This window comes from Erpetoichthys calabaricus, chromosome 5, assembly GCF_900747795.2.
Source record: "Erpetoichthys calabaricus chromosome 5, fErpCal1.3, whole genome shotgun sequence".
Lineage (NCBI taxonomy): Eukaryota > Metazoa > Chordata > Cladistia > Polypteriformes > Polypteridae > Erpetoichthys > Erpetoichthys calabaricus.
In genome coordinates this window covers 246,800,654-246,813,980 of record NC_041398.2, presented here as the reverse complement: position 1 = coordinate 246,813,980, position 13,327 = coordinate 246,800,654, and the positions used below count along the sequence as shown (strand labels likewise).

Below are 13,327 nucleotides of genomic sequence, written 5' to 3'. Positions count from 1 at the left end.
GGGTCTGCTGGAGCCAATCCCAGCCAACACAGGGCACAAGGCAGGAACCAATCCCGGGCAGGGTGCCACCCCACTACAGGGCACACACACACCAAGCACAATTTAGAATTGTCAATCCACCTAACCTGCATGTCTTTGGACTGTGGGAGAAAACCCACACAGACACGGGGAGAACATGCAAACTCCACGCAGGGAGGACCCGGGAAGCGAACCCAGGTCCCCCAAACTGCGAGGCAGCAGGCTCCTTTCAAAAAAAACTTTAGGGGGGCGCGATTAAAACTGTTATGAAAACTCGGGTCGCAAATACTTAAAGGTTGAGAAACGCTGTTTTAAGCAGTCATTGGGCTATTTTTTAGGAACTTAGCAGCCCTGATTTGGACCACATCCGCCCTCCGTTAAAAAAGACATCTTTATAAGGCGTTGCATCAGTATTGTGACGGGCCGCTCCCATCCTCTTACGCTCTTTTTGTCCCACTTCCATCTGGGAGAAGGGTACTGTAGGAACTGAACCAGTTCTGCAACAGATTCTACCCTTGGTGGTCTGAACTGAACTCTGTGTGGCCCCCCAGCCCTCAGATCTGTTCCTAGTACAGTAGTTTATTTATATGTGGTACATTTGTTACACTTGTCGCTACGGTTGTTGCTTTTTATTTTTAGTTGTTAGTTATTTATTACTATTTCAAATTATTACTATCTATTCACTTATTTATAGTATAGAACTTTACCCGGCTTGTCCTGGAAAATATTATTTTTTTTGCCACTGTATGCTGCAATATGGTGTGTGGATGGTGCGAAAACGAAACCACTTGACTTGATTATTTAAACGATTTTACCAACGCCAGGAAAGTGTCAATGGTATGCTAAAAATGTGCACATCTTCTTTCATTTTTTTATAAAATCGTCAAATTCGGCGCGGACACTCGGCTCCTTTTCCTTGAATCGTTTTTAAAGAGGCGTCACTCCACGCCCTCTCATTTATAAAAGTTTGCATGGAATGGGGTGGGACAGCGTAAAAGCAAAGCGTGGGAATGTGCAGATTTTGTATTTTCTCGCCGTAAACTGAAACTCACAAAATTCCTTAAACGAAGCCGCCTCAGCTGTTGTTCCAAACTGACTCCAATTACCCGTGAAACCAAAAAAAAAAAAAAAAAAAAATCCCTCAAGAATACGCGCCTGCGCGTTTGCGGCTACTCGCCCCGCTGCACTCTGGGTAATGTAGTCCTCCGAAGAGCGGTCGCTCCACATTCCCGGAGAGGCGCCGACTCCTCCCCGAGCGCTCCTCCCTCAGGAGCCCGGAGTAACCCGAGAACGACGACGGAGAACCTCGCCAGTCAGTGGCCGCAAGTCTTTTCCCACGCCACTCAAAGGGGAGGATCTTTTTTTTTGTCTGTCTCTGCGCGTGTGTGTTTTTTTAAAAGGTGTCCCTTCTGTGGATTTATTTACCAAACGCTTTTAACGCTCCGTGCAATCCGGGAAACTACAGCTCCCATGTGACCCTCTTCTTGAATTACCTCTCGCTCTCTTTTCTGGATTTAGAAGCTGCTTCAAGGCGGGCGAAAAAGAAAGAATAATACAAAACAAAACACAACAACCTTTCATTCTGCTCAGCAATCATCAGCTCGGCGAGGAAAGAAGTCGAGGAGAAAGGTCGGGCGAGAGGACCTCGTTCCCCACCCACACCACTACCAGGTGAAAACTAACCGCACTGGCGGTGGCAAAAGGTCGCGAAGAAGCACGCAGCTCACCGCACCGTGTATCCGACGTGAGAAGAACGGGGGTCTGCCCCTCGTGAAACTTTGATTGCTTTCCATGGACTTCTCGTTTGGGAAGAGAAGTTTACTGGATGGGATTTACTCGTTGGCGTTTTCTTTTTTCCTATAATAGTTAATGAAGTTTGCGCTTGTGGTGGAAGAGAGCGACTCGAATTCTGCCTGCGATCTGTTGCAGTTCAAACAGCGGGGGATCGAACGAGAAATTCAACCAGAAAACAGCAACAGCAGGAGGAGAAGAAGAAGACGGGAAAACAATAAAGCGGGGGTCTGACTGCCTGGATTCATCTAAAGTAATAACCACCAGGAAACGCTTGGCTTATAGTTGCTGGGGGGGACGGAGGATCTGATTCCCCCCTCCATTTACCCACCCTTCTGACCGAGAGGGAAGAGCCATCAGCTTGCCGGACGAGGGGAGAACACCGAGGGGAGCGGCGCGACTGACAAGATGAGCGGCGGAGATGTTGTCTGCTCCGGTTGGCTTCGAAAGTCTCCGCCTGAGAAAAAGTTGAGACGTTACGTAAGTAAAAGACCGAAAACAAAATCCTGGGAATTAATCAACAGCGCCCATGCCACTCTGTGGTGGGCCGGGTCGCTCCTACTGTTTATCGTGCATGTGGTGTGTACATCGGGTGTTGCCGCTGCCGCATGGGTTTTGGAGACCGGTTGGAATCCTGGCTGGGACATTTGGGGGGGGGGTGGGAATTTGCATGTTCTCTTAGTGTGGCCGTGGGGGCCGCAGCCATGCTGTTATGTTGTGTGTGTGTGTGTGTGTGTGTGTGCGCAAGAATGTGCCCGAGGCGTCCCGTCTGGGTAGATGGCGGGATGGTCAGCGAATCCAACAGAATGAGGAAAAAGGGCAACCATTAAGGGGGTGTCCTGCAAACGCCACACACGCAAACAACATTCCAGCCGGGAATCTCAGAGGAATTCAAGGCGGCAGCATTAAACAGTAGCACATCGGAAGGGGGGATCCCGGCTGCCAAGTAAGCACAAGGGAAGTCATTTGTTTTTGTCAGTTCTTTAAGATAATTACGTTATGCTGCGCGCAGTGACAATGCCCCTATTTATTCAGGCGCCGTATAAAAACGGAGAATAACCGTCTTTTAGGAACTGTTTCTCGGTTGGTCTGTCTGTCCCGTAAAGGGGGGGGGGGGTAGGATGGGGGAGGCGGAAGCAAATGTGATCAGATTGGTTTCAACTCCACCCACTTTCCCATCAACCCAACCCCGCCTCCCCATTACATTTCAAATGGCTTTTGTGGTTTTCTCCTCACTTGTTTCAGTTGAACGGATTTGACGTTTTGGAGCGAGCGTTTGGGGTGGAGCGCTGCCATTACTTATTTCAATTATTCTGGTTTGGGGATTACGGGGCGGAAGCGAAGGTCTGCATACGGGGTAGAGGGGGGGATTGGGCAGGGGTGGTGGTTGGACAATTTGTTCTTTCATTTTCCAGTACATTTGGGGACAAGAGCTGGAGCAAATCCCGGACTGGCCGCCGGCTAATCAGTGCCTAACAAAACAAATCAATCCAAACTTAAAACAAAAACCTCTCCGCAGTACGATAAGGTGGCGTCTTCCAAAGTCTAGCAGAGACAATTCGGCAGTTGCCTTGGTAAAGAGAGAAGAGCGGCTGGGCAGAACTCCATTGATTTGAATGGGGGCTCCTGTCTCCTCCCACCGTCTGAAGACACACACACCATAGACGGACAGATAAAAGTTTATTTGTCCCCCTTCCTCTGCCACCAAACCCACGGTCTGAACACACAACCGAATGATTAAAAAGAAAGAACTTCTGACTTGGCAGTCCCAGTGAGGACTTGCAGTTGTTATGAAGGAGCCCCCCCCCCCCAGTCGCATTTCTGGAGAAAATGAATTGCCTGAAAAGACAAAAAAGAAAAAAAGTTTGCACTGCTAGTATTGTGTCCCGAGTGCTCCCCGAGTGGAGTTTGCACGCTCCCCCTCTATGAATCAATGGCACTTTCCTCCCACAGCCGAAAGTCAAGGAGGTCGGGTGAACTGGTGTTGCTAGACTGGCCTTGGGGTAATAGGTGTTCATCCTGTTCTGGGATTTGTTTCTGCTTTGCACCCGATGCTTTGTTTGTGCAGCATTGGTCATAACGGCACTCAGTTTCGTCTTCGTTCTCTCCTCCAGGGGGTCCCCAGCATGCCCCATAACTGAGCCTTTTTTTTTGTTCTTTATTTCGCCTTATACAATTTCTTGTATTAGGAAATTGTTAGTTTCCGCATACCCCTTGGGGTCAGAGCGCAGGGTTAGGGTTACATTGTACAGCGCCCCTTTAGCAATTACAGGTTAAGGGTCTTGCTCAAGGGCCCAGCAGAGTAGGATCTCTTTTGGCAGTGACGGGGATTCGAACTGGCAACCTTCTGAATACCAGCACAGACCCTTAGCCTCAGAGCCACCACGCGGCCCTGCCCTTTTAATTAGTTTGTTGATTCGGTGGTCCTCTCTTGAAGGGATGCTATCAGCCCAACACACAACACAAGTCCTCACCGAGTTGTAGAAGATGTGAAGGCTGCCATTACCCACCTCAAAAAATAATAATAATAAAAAGATCCTGCTCTGCCCTTTCTTGTATTGTTTGTGTTAGAAGACAAGTGGAAGCTGTCATTGATGTGGACCCCCAAGTACGTATTGCAGTGCACCACCAAAGACAGAGGCTCGTTTAGTGAGGCGAAAGTCAATAAGCAGTTCCTTGGTTTTGCTGATGATAAATTCTCAAAAATTCCCCCCCCCCCCCCCCCCGACTGCGCTTCTCTGTGTCATCCCTCTTATCAAGACCCCCCCCCCCCCCCCATAAGTGCATAATCATCTGAGAATTTCTGCAAGTGATCTGACCTGCTGTTATAGTAAATTGGCCCTAGAGAGTGTGTGTGTGTTGCACCCTGTCCTGGGACTGTTCCTGCCTTGCACCCTAAACTTGTTGGGATAGGCACCCTCCACGACCCTACTCAGGATGTAGCTGTGGAATATCAATGTCTGCCCCTTGTGTTTTGTTGCCGCTTGACTGTTGTTCTCCCAAGTGAATTAAAGAAGAAGAAGAAGCAGCAGCTGTTTCTCCCTACACATGAAGTCCATCTAACCATCCATTTCCTCAACCTGCTTTTCTGCAGCAGGGTCATGGAGTGCCTGGAGTTTATCTCCACAAGCATCGGGTGCAAAGCAGAAACAAATCCCAGAACAGGATGAACACCTGTTACCCCAAGGCCAGTTTAGCAACACCAGTTCACCCGACCTGCGTGACTTTCGGCTGTGGGAGGAAAGTGCCATTGATTCATAGAGGGGAGCGTGCAAACTCCAATCAGGGAGCTCTCGGGACACAATACTAGCAGTGCACTGCTGTGCTGTCAATACAGATAAATAGATAAATGTGGAAGGCACTATATAATAGAGTGAACACACGCAAGGGCTGATTTGGCATCGCCAGCTCACCTAACCTGCATGTCTTTAGACTGTGAGAGGAAAGAGATGCTGACTCGTAGGGAGGGACATGCAGACTCCACTCAAGACACAAAACTGCCAGTGGACTGACAATACAGGTAGATAAATGGGGAAGGTGCTATATAGTAGGGCAAGCACACACAAAGGCTGATTTGGCATCGCCAGCTCACCTAACCTGCAAGTCTTTGGGAGGAGAGCGACGCTGACTCGTAGGGGAGAACATGCAAACTCCATTCAGGGAGCACTTGTGACAAAATGCTATCAGTGCACTGCTGTGCTGTCAATATAGATAAATCTGTAAGGCGCTATATAATAGTGAACACACACAAGGGCTGATTTGGCACTACTAGTTCACCTAACCTGCACGTCTTTGGACTTTGGGAGGAAAGAGAACCTGACCCGTTCAGGTCAAAGTGCTCAGGGAGCACTCGGGGCACAAAACTACCAGTGCACCACCATTCTGCCAATACAGATAGATAGATAGATAAATGTGGAAGGCACTATATAATAATGAACATACACAAGGGCTGATTTGGTATCGCCAGCTCACCTAACCTGCATGTCTTTGGATTGTGGTAGGAGGGGACATGCAAACTCCATTTGGGGCACAAAACTACCAGTGCACCGCCATGCTACCAATACAGATAGACAGATAGATAAATGTGGAAGGCGCTATATAATAGAGTGAACACACGCAAGGGGTGATTTGGCATTGCCATCTCACCTAACCTGCATGTCTTTAGACTGTCAGTGGAGACGCAGACTCGTAGGGAGGGACTTGCAGACTCCACTCAAGACACAAAACTGGCAGTGGACTGCCAATACAGATAGATAAATGGGGAATGCGCTATATAATAGGGTGAACATACACAAGGGCTGATTTTGGCATCGCCAGTTCACCTAACCTTGCATGTCTTTGGACTGTGGTAGGATGGGACATGCAAACTCCACTTGGGGCACAAAACTACCAGTGCACCACCATTGTGCCAATATAGATAGATAAATGTGGAAGGCGCTATATAATAGGGTGAACATACACAAGGGCTGATTTTGGCATCGCCAGTTCACCTAACCTTGCATGTCTTTCAACTGTGGTAGGATGGGACATGCAAACTCCACTCGGGGCACAAAACTACCAATGCACTGCCATGCTACCACTACAGATAGACACATAGATGAATGTGGAAGGCGCTATATAATCGAGTGAACACACACAAGGGATGATTTGGCACTACCAGTTCACCTAACCTACATGTCTTTGGATTTTGGGAGGAAAGAGATCCTGACCTGTTCAGGTCAAAGTGCTGAGGGAGCACTCGGGGCACAAAACTACCAGTGCACCACCGTTCTGCCAATACAGATAGATAAATGTGGAAGGCGCTATATACTAGAGTGAACATCCACAAGGGCTAATTTGGCATCGCCAGTTCACCTAACCTGCATGTCTTTGGATTGTGGTAGGAGGGGACATGCAAACTCCACTCGGGGCACAAAACTACCAATGCACTTCCATGCTACCAATACAGATAGACACATAGATGAATGTGGAAGGCGCTATATAATCAAGTGAGCACACACAAGGGCTAATTTAGCATCACCAGCTCACCTAACCTGCATGTCTTTGGACTGCAGGAGGATACCCAAGGTAACACGGGCACAAGATGCAAAGTCCTGGCATGTGTACACCGCCGGGCTTCTTGTTGCCGGGCCATGCCACCCCTTCACGTGAAGTCACGCAGTTGATTTTCGACGGTGTTGGACTGTGTATGAATTAATTTGGCCCCCTGCCTTCATCATGAGGTCAGTCAGAGGTTCGATTTGGAATGTAGGACTCCTCAGTTAGAAGTCTTAGCTTAGGCTTGGTATAGTTGGCCTGATAATCTACTTGAGGTGGGCCGTATGGTGGCACAGTGGGATGTGCATTCTGGGTATAGTAGCAGTAATTGTGTTGTGCTGCGTCCAGTGACAATGAACCGTTTATTCCGGCGATGCGCTGTATAAAACTGAGAATGCCCGTCTTCAGGAGCGGTCTCTGTTTAGGGGGGATTGGGTTGGGGGAGGTCTGTCTGCCCTGTCAAGTGTAAGGTGGAAGTAAATGTGATCAAATAGGAAGGGGGTGGAATAAAACCAATGTATGATCCTCAGTCCTGGTTTTGTTCCAACCATTACATTTTAAATGACTTTTGTGGTTTGTCCCCTCACTTGTTTCAGTTGAACGGATTTGACGTTTTCCATTTATTTCCAGTTCTTTCTTTCTTTTTTTTTTTGATTTGGTTTGTACTGAGGGGCAGATGCTCAGGATTTCATTTGTTTATAAGACTGCTGGGGGAAGCGACGCACCTTTTTTTTTTTTTTGTATTTTTATTTACCTGTAGACTGCCAGGGGGGAATCTTGGACTAGATGTCATCGTATTGGTCTACCAAAAGAAATCGACGCAAACTTGAAGACCCTCGTCGGCCTTCCTTATTACATGCACATCTTCAAAAAGTCTAGCAGAGTTGGTGCTTCTGGAGATGGGAAACGAAAATGGGCCGCATAGAAGTCCACTGAATTGAATCGGAGCGCCCATTCTGTGTTTATTGCTCATGCTTGACTCCATGTAGGGACCACTGTGGAAGAAACTAAGAGCCCCATATGTCTCTCTATTGTAATAAAAAAGTCTTGGGAAGAGAGACGAGACGTGACATTTTCAGAGAGACACTTTCACGTCCCGCGAGACGAGACTTTGTGCCATGAGATTTAACCAACGCCCGTGGCCGGAAATAAAAGACAAAGAGTAGATGACAAAGTAGAACGTCGTAAAGAATTCAAAAACGTTGGCACCATTCACATGCAGAGCAGGTTAGAGATAATGGAAGTACAAAAATGCGAAAGTCTCAAAAAAATGAGATCATATTAGCGCAAACAAACGGAAATTATTACTCGGTGAAATAACGGAACAGTGAAAAGAGATTGAATATATTGTTCAGATTTACACTTTACGTCGGAGACTCGTAGATCGTCTAATTCATGTTGCCATCATGGAAAAGTCGTGTTTCTTCCCAATGAAGAATGAAAAGATTGGTTGTTTGGTGAAAGCGAAATCCCGCGAGAGAAAATTTCAAGCCCCGCGAGACAAGACTTTATGCAAAGAGATTTGGAAAAGTCCCGCCCACATAACCACGCACATGGTTCAATCATTTCCCGTTTGTGTGAATGCTATTGGCAGATACAGTTCATGTAGAGAGAAAGAAACGAGATTCACTCACCGGCAGTTATACGTTGCGTTGTCACGATGGAATTCCAAACACGGAATCAAAATTCAATGCGATCTTGACGAAAAGGTAAAAGCGAAAAGAGATCGAATATACGGACACAGGTGATATGACAGAAGTGTTGTTCGGCTTTAAAGATTAAGTCGGAGACTTGTAGATCGTCTGATTCGTGTTGCCATCAGGGAAAAGTCGTGTTTCTTCTCAATGAAGAGGCGTATCCAAAAAAAAGTAAAAGTTTTGTTGTTTGCGAGCGGCAGAGACGCGTGTAGTTCTGGCAGGGGGATTGGTGAGCGAAGCAAGCAAGGGGGCAAAGTCCCCTTGTCTATTTTAAATAAATAATATCAAGAATAATCAACCTGCAGAACCAGGCAGGAGGAAGCTTATCCATCGCTTCTTTCATTTCTCCTCATGAAGTGCGATGTGCGCCCTCATAGCAGCCTGTGACGGAATGGCAGGGAGGTGTGTTTATGGAGAACAGTGCCGAGTTAATGCTTACATATTCATCTGACATTTACTCTGATTGGTTCATTGCCTTGCACCTTATGAATATTCATGAGATGTTTCCAGTAGAGCGTGTAACCAACTTCTATACCCTGAAATGAAAGTCTCACTCCACGATATTCTTGTCCCACTTCTCAAACATTTCTTAAGTTCACTTCTTTACCGTTCTTTTGTGACATTTCTGTGTTTGTGACAGCTGTCAAGTCTTTTCCTGGGCACTGGCCAATTCCTTGAACCGTCCCCTGGGACATCCTGTTGGTGTACTTAACCGTTTCAGCAGTCTCTTCATGCAATTTCTACGACAGATATTGATGATGATGATGATGATGGTAATAATACATTGTATTTATATAGCGCCTTTCCCATTCCCACGCTTGTATATTTCTTATGTACTGCATATTGTGATAAGAATGACACAGGTACAGTACATCAAAAAGGGTTAGGGGCAGCCACCCATATATTATGCCCAGGCTGCAAAAGGTTCATTTTTATGAGTCGTGTTCAGGTTGAAGTCCAAAACAGAACTGACTCGGGTTGGATAAAATGGCGGCATTAAAGGCCGTGACAGGAAGTGACATCCTCTGGACAGGAATCGGAAGTGATGTCACCAGACCTGGAAGTGACATCATCAATGGCACCAGTACCAGAAGTGACATCATCAATGGCGCGGGTACCGGCAGTGATGTCATCAAAAGCGCCGGCACCTATTGGGATTTCCCAAGGATTGTCTGCAGAGGACGGGGGGGTAGAGAGAGAGAGAGAGAGAGAGTTAGTGCAGCTCGCCACCCCCTGGTCTGGCGTGGTATTACTATTATTTAAGCCCTCTGGTTGCCTCCCATGCCCATGTGAGTGACAATACCAAAATGCCACATGGGCAATAACCTACTGGTTATCTCGATAACTAAAATCATTCTGTCACAGTACCCAGCAGCACTGGCACTGCCCTAGTTCTTCTGTCAAGTCAACTGATTTCTTTGAAAACAGGTGGCATTGATAACTGCGCTTGAAGCAAAAGAGTCTAGAGTCTTTCATTTTCAGTTTCTCTCCTGCATCGTCACCTGTTGACAGATTCGCAGACGACTCCCTTGGAAAACCATTTTCTTAATTGATGCGGTAAAAGTGTTGGCACCACTCTTGGTATTCTGCCAGGCTTTTTTTTTTTTTAATTTATTTTTTTATAATGATTTTGTGTTTTCGGGCCTCTTTCAGGGTTGATGTCTCTAGAGATTCGTGTCAGATTTGGGGCGCGTGCAAAAAGTTAACGGGAATAGTCAGTGCGGTGAGCCATATGGCCTGAGAAGGAGAGAGAATGAGGTCAGGAAGCCTGCATTGCTGCACCCACCACATGACAAACCACCTCAGGACCCGAGCAATGGGTGACACCGCAGCACCACACTCGTTCAGGTGGAATGGGACAGTGTGAGGTTTTTTTTTTTTTTTTTAATGGTGGCTGGAGTGCCAATTCTGCCACCAACCCCCAGGTTGTGCCAATCCCCAAGCCACAGAGCCACCACTCCGCCTTAAATCCAGTTTAAACCAGTCCGGGTTAAGAATATGGATGGATGGATAAATAAAGTGCCTATGGATTCTCACTCCTTACGTCGCTGTCTCGGATGACTCGTTTGTTCGTAGGACAGTTTGCTGTTGCAGCACAGGCGACTTTCACTTTTATTTTAGTGACAATTTTTACGCTCTGTCATTCATTACTGCCATCTTCCCTTACTGGGGAATTGACTTTTCTATAAAGCCCTGGCCATTCTAAACATTTTACGAATGTACTTATTTGGCTGTCCCGTTTATCCAAGGCGACTTACGACACTTATGATTCAATTGGTTCCATTTCTTTGGGTTTTCCAATTGGTGCACAGGCAGGTCAGGTGACTTGCTCGGGGGAGTGTCACATAGTGGTGTCATTAGCGGGATTTGAACTCACAAACCGGAGAGCTTGAAGTCCAAAGCCTTAACTATTACACCACACTGCCTGCCACATTTTAGTACTTTCTCATATACAGTCATGTGAAAAAGTGAGTGCACCCCGTGGAAATGGTTGATTTTTGTTATTTTTTCCTACCATATTTGAAGAGGCAAACCATAGAAGTCGCCTACAGATAAAGAAACACACAAATAGCGTTTGCCTTCTCGATCATTTATTCAACAGAAATATCAATGGATGTCATGGTCTACTGCAGAAGAAATAAGTCCACACTTGACCTCAGACACTGGTGGGCTTTCTTTAGTAGAAATGACTTCTTGGAGGTGTTCTACAGAACTGCCCACCAGTCTCTTAACATCGTGACACTTCTGCCCACTCCTCCACACTTCAGTCGCCAGATGTTTGTGCGTTTCAACATTTCAATGGGGATTCAAATCGGGGCTTTGACCCCCGCCAGTCCCCAACCCGCCATTCTTTAATGGATTGGCTGGTGTGCTTCAGATCGTTCTTGTCTTGAAAGGTCCATTTCCAGTTCAACACCAACTTTCGGACAGGTGGCCTCACATCCTCTTGAAGCACACTTGGATATGATGGAGAATTCCGAGTTGACTCGATGACTGCCAGCTGCCCAGCAAACCCCCCAAACCAGAACATTTCCACCACGGTTGCTGTGAGGTTCTTCTTCTGACATTCTGTGTTTTTGTTTGTGCCAAACACGTCTACTGTGACCAGACAAGAGGGGCGTTCTGTCTGTGCCAGGCTATGCTGAGGAACACAGACACTAGTGTGCCACCATTTCGTTCAGACTGCACACATGACGGGTGAAATTAATGTCCTGTGCTTGAACGTCACCTGGGAGGGAGAGGCAGTCCCTGGTGGATGATTGACAGGTGGCCCTGCCTCTTGGGGGACCACCCACAAAACACAAGGCACTAATAACAATGCATAAGAAATATGAAAACTGTAGCATAGTTCACAAAGTTAACAAACAAACAACAAAGATCTGGAAACCCACTGCCCCCATAGGAGGGGAACCGTGCTACAGCTATAACACTGATTGACGATAAGGTTTAAACCAGGGGTCTCCAAGCCATCTTTGATTTATCTGTCCAGGCCACATTGGTCCAGAAGGCCTGGTCTTTGCCTAGAATTCAAGGTGTTTCCAGCTCCGCTCCTGGTGGGCCGCAGTGGCTACAGGTTCTCATTCTAACCATCTTCTTAATTAGTGAGCCATTGTTGCTGCTGATTCACTTGTTTCACCGTCGTTTTAATTGACGTGACTCAGACCCCTTAGTTGTTTCTTATTCCTTAATGAGCAGCCAAACAATAAGGAGACACAAAACAAGACCAGCTAACCCGAAAATTAAGAAAGGTGAAGGTCTCAGTCATATTGGGTCTACTCAGGTCACCAAAACATCTTGACGGTGGTCCTGGTGGGCCGCAGTGACTGCAGATTTTCATTCTAACCATCTTCTTCATTAGCGTGCCATTCTGGCGGGCGATTAACTTGTTTTGCCTTCATTTTAATTGACGTGACTCAGACCCCTTAGTTCGTGGGTGTCCAACTCTGGTCCTGGTGGGCCGTAGTGACTGCAGGTTTTCATTCTAACCATCTTCTTCATTAGCGTGCCATTCTGGCGGCCGATTAACTTGTTTTGCCTTCATTTTAATCGACATGACTCAGACCCCTTAGTTCGTGGGTGTCCAACTCTGGTCCTGGTGGCCCGCAGTGGCTGCAGGTTTTCCTAATCAGTGACCAGTTTTCGCTGCTAATTAACTCCTTTTCTATTCAATTTTCAAAGCCCTGTTTTTAAGGACGCAGTCCTCTGAATTGATTCATTTCTTCATTAAATGGCAGCCAAACAGAAATGAGATGTGAAACGAGCCGACAGATGAGCTGCTAAACTGGGGCTTCAAACTCCAACCAATTAGACTCCAACCAAACTCTTAATGAGAAGCCGGCTCTTGCTGTTAATTAAAGCCATTATTGAATATCAGGACTTGTTGCTGCTCTCATTCGGCCCCAGCACACTGTTGATTTTTATGTTTTTTCTAAGACCACCATCAAGATGTTTGGGTGACCTGAGCAGACCAACATGACTGAGACCTTCACATTTCTTTATTTTCAGGTGAGCTGGTCTTGTTTTGTGTCTCATTATTGTTTGGCTGAAAAAAGAAACCACTAAAGAGGTCTTAGAAAAAACAGAAGATCAACAGTCTGCTGTGGCAGAACGAGAGCAGCAGCAAGTCCTGATATTCAATAATGGCTTTAATTAACAGTAAGAAACTGGCTGGAATGAAACTGGATGGAGTTTGCCGTTCCAGTTTAGCTGTCGTTTAATGAAGAAACAAATCAGTTCAGAAGACTGAACCTTTAAAAACAGGGCTTTGAAAATGGAATGGAAAA

At 46.6% G+C, this 13,327-nt stretch overlaps 1 protein-coding gene across 4 annotated transcripts in view; it reads left to right on the top strand.

Moving 5' to 3' along the window:
• Positions 1-1,289: 1,289 nt before the first annotated feature.
• gab1 (GRB2-associated binding protein 1) overlaps positions 1,290-13,327 on the top strand; it is a 166,469-nt gene continuing 154,431 nt past the window's right edge. For 2 of the 4 annotated variants that reach the window (XM_028802733.2, XM_051928156.1), the window contains exon 1: positions 1,292-2,289. In XM_028802733.2, coding sequence (XP_028658566.1) covers positions 2,218-2,289 — 72 coding nt within the window. In that variant the 5' untranslated portion in view covers positions 1,292-2,217. Of the gene's footprint in view, positions 2,290-13,327 lie in introns of all 4 variants that reach the window. The other 2 variants (XM_051928154.1, XM_028802734.2) reach the window with 2 other exon arrangements.